Source organism: Ammospiza nelsoni, chromosome 4 (genome assembly GCF_027579445.1).
Source record: "Ammospiza nelsoni isolate bAmmNel1 chromosome 4, bAmmNel1.pri, whole genome shotgun sequence".
Lineage (NCBI taxonomy): Eukaryota > Metazoa > Chordata > Aves > Passeriformes > Passerellidae > Ammospiza > Ammospiza nelsoni.
The window spans coordinates 1,153,935-1,164,658 of NC_080636.1; the positions used below are offsets into that span (position 1 = coordinate 1,153,935).

The 10,724-nt window shown below is 36.3% G+C and overlaps 1 protein-coding gene across 1 annotated transcript; it reads left to right on the forward strand.

Moving 5' to 3' along the window:
* The first annotated feature begins 3,018 nt into the window (after positions 1 to 3,018).
* Positions 3,019 to 8,349, forward strand: LOC132072619 (transmembrane emp24 domain-containing protein 11-like). Its single transcript, XM_059471056.1, is given in 6 exon segments — positions 3,019 to 3,158; positions 3,160 to 3,335; positions 4,186 to 4,286; positions 4,990 to 5,115; positions 7,167 to 7,313; positions 8,200 to 8,349. Coding segments are annotated over 6 exon segments (840 nt in total).
* The last annotated feature ends 2,375 nt before the right edge of the window (positions 8,350 to 10,724 follow it).

The window sequence follows — 10,724 nt, forward strand, 5'->3', positions numbered from 1 at the left end:
GATGCAATTCTAAATTATGCCTTAGGAAAAATAAACTGAAAACCCACAATGTATCCTTTGAGGTACTTTCCTGGAAATTCTCTAAACACTACAGTTTTCCTTCTTCACATGCCCAGAATAAATAAAGGCCCAGACCCAGTAAAAGAATAACTGCATTTGTATTAACATACATGACCTGAAACTGGGATTTCTCCTACAAGATTTAATTTGAGTGGAGGAGTCCCAGTGTTTGCTCAAACTCCTGGATACACAAGTTTTCCAAAGGACAGTGAAGGAGAAAGGATGAGGTAAGGACAAGGAGTGGAAAGAGAATATGTAACCAGCACACCTCAGAAAACTCCAGTCAGTGATACATAACTTTACTATTTTAGGCTGTTTACATACATGAATATTCACTGCATCTTCCTTCAAAAACAGAAGTTTCCTATCCAGCCAGTTACCTGGATATGGGGTTTTTTGTAAGCTGTAAATTCAGGAGACTTTGGTAAATATATTCTTTAAGGATGCCCCTGTGCATTGCTTGGCCATAAATATAATTCCAGGTATTCCCTTTGAAACCACAGGGATGGAGCCATTCCTAGGCAAGGCTGTGGATACAGTGAATGAAATGCATTCTAGGGATGGAGCACATTTCTGATAGTATTTATCAATTAAACTGATTCGTGAGGTACATTATTCCTGCACAGATATTGTTAGGACTTTGTAGCTTCAGCAGCCTTGGAATTCCCTTAAAGATTTTGGGACCAGGAAGAAACACAGAGAAGCTCTTCCTTCCTTTTCCCTTGTTTCTCATGTTACAGGTGGTTGGCAACCAAGACACTGAGGTCCTAAATACATGAGACTTAGGGAAGGAAATAGGCAAATTAATTCCTGGGTTAAGCTAATCTCAGAAAGCATTTTGGAAAGAAGCTTGAAATGGATTTGTAAAGACAATTCTTTTCAAGAATAGCTTAGAATCAGCTCTGATGCCTTGGCAGATGTTCTGCAGAATGAAAGGTGTGGTTAATGGCAAAGTGTAGTAACAAAAAAATTACCACAGAATTAAACTGTGGTCCTAAAAGAATAATCCACACAAAATTAAATTCCTATAATGGAATAAGTGTGAAAATAAAAGATCAGACAGTATCTAATGTTATTCAAGGCTAAAAGCTTCATTTCATTATATTCCCAGTCCCAGGTAATTGAAGTACATTGGGAATAACCGATCTGTCATGAATGATCCAACATAATAAAGTAACTCAGACTATTCCATGACAATATTTAACACTATCAAGAAATAAATCTAACACTCAATACAGCGATTCTGGTATCAGTCAGATGTTGTTCAATGGGATTTTTTGCTGTATGCAGAAGTTGTGTCCATGACAATTTACAGAACTCTGAATGGCTGAGATGAAAGCTCTCAGTATGCTGCACAACTACCTGATTACTTAGAGACTGAATTATTTTTGTTTGCTTGAAGTCCAGCAGCCCTACTATGCCAGCATTTGCTAGCCAAAAGCACAGAAGAAATGTGCCTCTTCCAATGGGTCTGGGCAGAGTGAAGGATAAAGTGGTGTCTCTTGGTATATCCTGTGTTCTACCACTGGAACTCAGAACTTTGGCAGCCACAAGAACCCGAAAAAGCTAAAATATGATAGGTCAAGTAGCTCACAATGTACAGACAAATCAATATTTCCTGCAGGTATGAGTGTGGCATGGGAATTTATGCAGGTGCATGACAGTCAACATCTCCTCTGGTAGAGGGGCAAAAGTCCAGTATTATGAGATGAGATCCTTTATAACCTAAAATTATTTCTGATGGATAAGTGCTGAAGTAGTAAAGGAGTCCTAACATCCCGCTTGACACTCCTAAGGACTTAACAGCCATGAGATGCAATTTTTATCCCTCTATCCTTAGCCTTAGGAGTCAAAGCAGTAATGTGTAAGGAATCAGTTCTCTTCATCCGACAACCTTTCCATATGGGGATGCTGATGGGTGATTTTTGGAGGTGAACTAATACTTGTGCTACAACTTCCATGAAGATACTCCATGCTGTGAAATGGAGTGGACCCAGGATGGTCCAAAGCCTGTGCCAGTGCTACACAGACATTCCTTAATTGAGACAACTTCATAGATGGCAGGTGCAGTGAAGGGTAATAAACACGAATCACTCCTCCTGCAGATGTGAAATAATCCAGCAGGAGTTTACCCCAAAATTTTTATTTAGGTTACAGATATTGAAGATGAAGGGCTGTGAACCCCTCTTTGACACAAGAAAAATATGTGCTCTTGCGCAATTGGGATAACATAAATATTATGAGGAAAGATGGGTCCTCCCAACTGGAAATGATCCCAGAGGTGGGTCCTACCTGCTGGAAAATTCCCATTCAGACCCACCTTTCAGACAGAGTGATCTCCATTTATAGGACAGGGAACACTTAAGTGATAAATGAGTTTGTCATCAGACATACACACTGGTCTATATTAGTACAAAGAATAAAAATAAGAATCTCAATCACTGTTTGATTTATACTATAACGTTCTTCAGAGAATGTACTAGAAAGAATCTAAGAAATAGCCATTCCTATATAAAAAATCTTATTCTGAAACTGTTCATGTTGTTATTTTTTTCTGCAATATCATATTCACTAATGTTATTTGATTATTTAATGGATTATTTGATTATTCAAGTTCTTTTGACTTCTTTGTAGTTCTTTTATGTAGTGCCTGTGAATTTTAATCAGGTGCCTACATTTGTACAATGATTTAGGATGGAAATTAAAAGTTTGCTTAATAAAGGAGGGGTGAAGCTCTGGAATGATCACCCAGAATTGATGGGAAATAATAACTTAAGTTGAAAATATAGCAGTTTATGGAAAGAGGTAGTCAATATAGTTGCCTACAGTAATCTAGGGAACTGATCTCAAGCACCTGAGAGGCCCTTTCAGTTTCACGTTCTTGCTCTTCTAGGGGTATAAAATAAATTTTAATCTAGATGCTGGGAAAGAAGAAAGAATTTTAAAGGTGTCTTTTCCATGTTATCTCATTCTCCAGAACACGCTGTAGTTGTTTGTAAATGTGTAACCAGCAGCTGCCTTTTCTCACAGGTTTTTTTCTCTCTCAAAAATACTCCGATAAGCAGCAAACAAGGAACAACCACAGGACTACAGGCACTTGGACTTACTAGCTTCAAAAGCAGTACAGCAGGGATATATAAAAAATATGAAAAGCAAATTAATAGGATTTCTTATGAACTTTTGGATTTCTTTTTCACTCGCTTTGTATTTTCACATGGGAGAAAGAGAAGAGAAATGCATAATTGAAGATATTCCCAGCGACACCCTGGTAGTTGGTAGGTACCTGTCAATGCTTTATGATGATCTAACTCATGCTGTAACAAAGGTAACTGGAAATGTAACAGCAATTTCTGTGATTGATGAGTATGGTAAAAAACCAGAAAAGGGCGCTCTGAAAATAACTCCCTGCAGCAGGGATTAGGTTTAAAGTCCTCAAACACTGTGTGTATACATCACACAAAGAAAAGCAGGTTTTCAGTGTGCTTTACTGACTAAACAGAGAAAAGAATGGTTTTTAATTCCACAGCTGTGGGATTGCTGCTTCCACGTGTGCTTCTGCACGTTCTGACTGATGTGCTCATTCATATCAGGATTTCTGTAACACGGCTTTCCCCATATCAATGGGAGAGTTACTTTTTTGGTAAGTGCTGGTCTGAAAACAGACAATTCACAGTGTACTAAAGTTTCATTTCTCCTCTGATATGAGAAGCACATTAAATTAATCTACAAGACTGAAAATGTAAGATTTCAAGGGGATAATAAAATATAATACAAATTAATCTTTTTTTTAAATAATATGATAAGAGTGAAAGACAATCCATAAAATATAATGTAGTACAGTACATTATGCTTTTGGAGGTCTCAGTGTGCCTTCTAGAGGTTAAACTTCCCAGAGCATTAAAGTAATTAGAAAGTTTTTCTTATTAACCCTTTTTTGTAGTACTTTAGAACATTTTCTACTGTAGTAAAAATTTATTGCATTTCACTGTTATGAAGTACCCCTGAATAATATTAATCATAAACACATTAAATATATACATATTTCTATTTTTCCTGAAAAAGCATCAAAGATGTTTAATGTTAAGCTACGTTTTACTTAACAGATTTATCTCTGTTTTTATTCAGGGAATTACAAAGTACAACGCTGGGATTTACATACACATGACTTTCTTGAATCTGCTCCTGGTTTGGGAATGTTTGTGACTGTCACAAGCCCTACTGGTGAGGTAAAAATGCTTTATGAATGTTTCTCTAAGATTTATGACTTGACTTCTGGCACTGGCAGGCAGCACTATCTAAAAATAAAAGACACTTCTGAGGAAGAAATAAATCTACCAGCTAGTTCAATATTTTGATGCTGAAAGATAAAAGTAAAAAAAAAAAAGATATTTTATAAATATGTGTATGGACATTTTTTGCATTACTACCAGATTTGGGAAACAGTGTCCATAAGAAGAATCAGTGACAATTGAAAAAAAGGTAAATGAAAAATAAAACCCCAAAATTCACTAATGAAGTAGGATGGTACAGAATCCACCTGAGCAGCAGAAAGGAGTGCTGATGATAAACAAAACCCAAAGTCAGGCTGACCAAGGCTGCTCGCAGCCCTCACACAGAGCAGCTGCCTGAGGCCTGAGCTTTTCCAGCAGTGGACAGCTTATGTCCCCACCTAAGCAAGGTGTCAGTTTTCAGACTTTGAATGCTTTAGAGAGCATTGGCTTTTGTACATTGCAAAATTCTGTAATATTTTCATGTTCCCTGTGAGCTAAAATTGTTTTGTTTTCTCTAAATGTGTTCTGAAATTTGGATAAATTTAATGATGTCAGCAGCTAAACTGATTCCTTTTTGCATTCAATTCACAGTACTGTTTTTTGATTTATTTATTGGTAATTATAAATTACAAACCCAATGCCTATATCTAAATTGCAGGTACTGTTGTCAAAACTGTATGGGCCACAAGGGACCTTTACTTTTACATCCTACATCTCTGGGGAGCACATCATCTGTTTCCAGTCCAACTCCACAAGATTTGTAGTGATTGCAGGAAGCAAACTGGTAGGTGCATTTCCTAAATGGTCTTTGTTGGAACAGTAGAAATCATTATCAATAGCAGAGATTTCAAACTGGATTAGAAGTTGGTCTAGCTTCTAGCAGATAATTCAATGTTTTTTAGAGATTAAGGAAAGTAAACATAGAATTATGCAGATAAAAAGATAAAAAGACTGTTGTCATATTTTAAAAGTTAGCATTCAAGAGGCAGGACTAAGGACAGAGAGATTTAATTCTTGTATTGTGCTTTGAATGTGAAAGAGTCTGATCATTAAGAACAAATAATTTGAATCCAAAAGACATACATGTAAGATTGACCAACTCAAGTATTTGACATAAAGATATTCCATGTATTCAGTAACTTAGATCGGATTGCCAGTGAAAATGTAACACTTCAGTTTCTGAAAGATATTTGAATAAAGAATATCTCAGCCTACTTGTTATTGTCTACTACCAGCAAAACTGGTTTTAATGCAGATTTGGAGAGAAAAAAAAGCCATCAGAGGTGATATCATGGCTCTACTGATTGCAGCAAAAAATTTTTAAGTACTGTTTGGAAATTTTATCTATTTGCTGCTTCCCAAAACCAGGAGAGAATTACTCTCTAGAGTGATTTGGGGCTTTTCAGCTGACAGAAAAAGAGTTAAATAACCAGCTAAATATCATCTTCTAAATGAGTTAAGGTAAGCTAAATCTCATCCTAGCGGTGCACTTCAGAAACATGTAGAAAACCCAGAAATAACAATATTGGAGTAGGATTATTACACTGGAATAACAAGGTGTTCTCACAGGCTGACTGACAGAAATTAATGGAAATTTAATCATATACATTGCAAAAGCAATTAGCTCTAATCATAAAAAAAAATAATAGTTGAGCTTATAAACTAGAGAGAGTAAGGGGGATGAAGCTCTGGTTGGTCACAGTTAGCTATGCACCATGAATGTGATTCTGAGGATGTGCAGGTGATTTTATCTGGAATAGATGGGGGTGTATTAGCATCATTTTACAATACATGCACCAACATGTAGAGTTCTGGCCATCCTATATAAAAGAAGCCAAGAGATGCAGGGAAGGAGAACATTAATATCACAAATACTAAATAATGCTGTTTGAGAACACAGAAATAAAAATATTGTCCTTTTAAATTATATCTGGAAAGGAAAAGCATTCTTTAGTGAAGGTAAATCTTTAACTGTTCTTTGTAAGAACCATATGGTTATCTAAACTCTTTCAAACAAAAACAAAGAAATTAATGAACCACAAGGTTGTGAGATGGATTTCTACCTATAGAGTTAGGTAACTTCAAGACAACTGCAAGAAAATCCCCTCTTCATTTGTGGCTGATCTCTGAGCAGACCTAACTTCTAATATGGTAATATCAATTTCTAGGGTTTTGAAGATTATTTGTTTGGCTACAACCTTTTTATTTTCTCTTAGGTAGCAATTGGCTCTAGGAGAAGCTTCTCGTACTAGTTTTAGTAGAATTTTTTATGCATGCCAAAATAAGTTGCATAATGGCAAGTTCTATTCTCTCTTCTTTCCGTGGTTCTATTGCTTGGCTGGCTTGAGGCATTTTGGCCATAGATCATACAATAGCCTGGAGGATATTGGGAGATATTCCAACTTGGATAAATAATGTGAAGAAAACAGTTATGGGAGGGAACCTAGAAGTGCATTTGTAAAAAGCCTCCAACAGTACTATTAAAAATAGTAATTTCTGCAATATCAGGATGAAATGTGAAATATAATGAGCAGTCTTTTTTTTAAAGTATTTGGACAAAGGCAACATTTTAATGGCAGTTGAACCAATACTAGCATAAAATAATGCCCTAACATTAGTGAAGGTTGTAAATTTTATATAACTAATTTAAAAATAAAATTAAGAAACCCTTCAAATTTTCCACCTGAATCCAAATTTAGGAGGAATTCTAATTTTTATAAGCAATTAAAAATATTTTCCTGCAATGATCTTAAGGGGAAATAGTTTCATTTTTATTCTAAGGAACTTTGAAAAAGCAGAAGATGCATTAATGAGAACATTTTTTTCTTTTTGCAGCGCATCCACTTGGACATCAGAGTTGGAGAACATTTTTTGGATGAATCTGCTATTCAAGCCAAAGACAAAGTGAATGAAGTTAATATCAGACTAGAGAATCTAATTGAGCAAATTCATCATGTAACCAGAGAACAAGAGTATGAAAGAGTATGTATGTCCCCTAATGTAAATGTTAAAAGGCATTGTAAATAGCTTACTGATTTGTGAAGTATTATGAGGTTTATTATCCAATTGCAGGGCTGTTTTTAACTAACTCATAAAAATCTATAGATATTTAACCAAAATAGTCTCTATTACCTTGCAAAATATTTTTAGTGGTTACATAAAACTATTAATCACTGTGGGCTCATGCTTGTAGCAGCAGGTGTCATTTTCTAGCAGCAGGTGTTATTTTAAAGCAGGATCCTCCAAGCAGGGTTTTCTTGGTCAGACTCAGCCACAGCAGCTGAGCTGGTGGCAGGTACCACTGTGGGTGATGCTGTTATTTCCACACTGCCCCGGGTGCACAAACTCCACTGAGGGGGGCAGGAAATGACTGAGTGTGTATTTATATATCCCCATGAAGTGTACATTTATACATCCCTTCTTCAAACAGGAGTACACCCCGTCACTTTCTGTATGCACACAGATAGACTGAGAAATGTACACACTCGTTACCCAAAACTCGTTACCCAGCTTGACGTGGATCAACTCGTTACCCAAAACCAGAAATTTGGCTGCAAAAGGGCTCTTGACAGCAAATTATATAAACTTAAACAGGTTAAAATCTGTACTGATGGAACGTGTTTAGCACAATGCATCTTCTGTGAACAAGGGAAGCTCTGTTTACCTTCCTGCTTCAGGATGCAGTGTGCCTGCTTCTCAGTTTTGATTTGTGCACACATCCACCACACAGATAGGTACAAACCTTCATTTTTATCCACATGGAAAAATGGTTTTGTTCACCACTATGCAGAAGAGGGCTGCCTTTCTGGTTACCATGAAGCATACAGATGGCAAAAGGTAATAATTATGCTTTTCCTTTATTCTCTAGGAGCGTGAAGAAAAGTTTCGGAAAACAAGCGAAGAAACCAACAGCAATATTTTGTGGTGGGCTATAGTACAAACACTAGTCCTCATCTCTGTTGGAATCTGGCAAATCAAATCTCTCAGAGATTTCTTCATATCTAAGAAGCTTGTTTAAGTTCTATAAAGTCAATGCAGAGATTCAAAAATTACACACCATGTAACACTGAATATCCAAAGAAACCCTGCACCTCTGAGAAAATTGCTTGTATAGAACTCTCAGCCTTCTCTCATCTTCTGTTCTAACTCTGGTTTCTCCAGCTAGGTCACAACCTCAGGCATCCCCTCACATTTTTCTCCCTGAATCCCATATTTTACTATTTTTTCTCCCATCTACAGATGTAAAGCTAGATATAGAAGGAGTCAGTGACTAAGGCAGAATTTAAGTTCAGTACTCACTGAAGAATGTTTAATTTACGTTAAATCTAAAATACAAATCTAAAATAAAGTTTCCTAAGATTTTAAATTACTGTGCTTGCTGAGTAATCTTATTTGGCACTACCATGAAGAGTTCAGCACTTCAGACTGACTAGGATTGAGATAGTAAACAGAGAAATAATTACATCCCCTGTGGTGTTTAATTGGGTGAGAGTGTCTTGAACTCAATCTATGTATGTGTAACACGTAAATATAATTGTGAATGCTTTCTTGTAAAATATTCAGAGTTTGAACTGATCAGTGGTGGCAGCAATTATCATAGAAGAGAGAGACCCAGACAAGCAATCTGGAATCATACTTTTTCTTCCAGAAAAACCTTTAACATTAGGCTATGGAATTGATGATGATCAGATGCCTCCCACAGTTGTTTATGTAAATTACAGTATTTATGAAATATGCCAAAGAAACCCAAATTATTTGGTTTCTTGGTAAACAATGTCAATTTTATTTTAATTCATTCCTGCACTAAATATTTCTGTGCTGAGAATTTTTATAATTTTAATTATTTAGCAACTTTATTATGACTGCTTAGAGAAATTACCAGTTTTTGACTTAATTTTCTGTTTTACTTATTGCAGCTTGGTTGCATATACCTTTATGCCCTAATTTAGCTAGTTTATGTACAAATAGCAGTGTAACTACGGCATCATACAATGACAAGTCAAAGGCTGTGGTTAAAATTCCAGCTAATTAGCTTGACAAAGCAGCAGTAGTAGGAGTTGGAGGTGATTACATACAAACACATGGAAGTTGAAGTTTCTAGAGCACTGTGATAGCAGAATATTGTGGTTTGTTTATCTACCCATCTTTTCAGGCTTTGCTGGTTTAAAAGGTAGTGAAAAGTGAAATATCTGTAGACCAATTATTGTTGTAAAGGCACAGCTTTCTTTCTTTTTTCTATCTTCCCACCTGTTGTTTTCTTTAGCAAGGAAATGACATTTTCCTTTAAGTCTATTTATATTTCCAACATGGGAGTTAAAAGACAGTTGGTAGTATGTGAGAATCAATAAAGTTGATATAAAGTAGAGACAAAAAGCAATGTTCCAAGGACCAAATCAATCCAAATAAAATCTCATAAAGCTACTCATTGCATTGTGTCCTATATTTAAAAATTCGGATACTTCAGAGGTGCTGCTTGGAACGACCAGTAAGTAAGTATTATTGAATTAACTTCTATAGAGCACTCACTCACAACATGTCTGTAATAACATCTTTGGCAGTGGGTAAGAAGGAAATATGTGTTAGGTATGGTATATGGTATGTGAAATCCAAGCAGAAAGTAATAAAGTGTTGTGACAAGGTTGTTGTTCAGACTTTAGCTGATATTTAGTGTAAGGCTCCTAACCACATCCCAGCGACAAACATAACTCATTTCACTTACAATACACTCCAGCTGGAAATCCAGGACAAGCAACATTTCAGAATTCATAAAAGAGCTGATCATGTTTCACCATATTAATTAGGTCTATACTCAAAGAGTATAGACTCAGCACTGAGACTTGGGAGTCTTGAATATAACTTGTGATTGCTTAGCTCTTTACTATTACTAATGGTGCTATTATTAACAATAATCATCATCATCATATTATCATTATCATCTTTGCTTTCAGGAAATGTTTTCAGTCTCCTTCAAGATTTTTAATTAACTTCATAACGCACAAGCTGACTCAGAGCTCTTTTGGGAAGCACTTTGGGGGCAGAAGCCTTTGTGAAATTAAAAGCTTCCTCTGCAGTTTGTGGCTCTGTCATACCCAGAGCTACAGCCTGCACTGCAACTAAGTTTGTAGGGGACTTTCTGCCTAAAATTTTCATCACTGAACACTAGCAAGCGATGGGGTCTTTTTTTTGTCTAAGAAATGAACATCAAATCTCCTTGTTTTGCGCTTTTTCCACAGCAGATGCCACAGCAAACCTGTGACAGCAAATTAACAAACTTCTTGGATTCTTGCATTTAAAAGAGTGATATCCACAACTATTTTCTCTGCTTTTCTTTTTTCCCCCTCCATCTGCTGGCCCGAGAGGAGCGAGCAGGGCGGGGCTCCTGCTGAAGCCCCT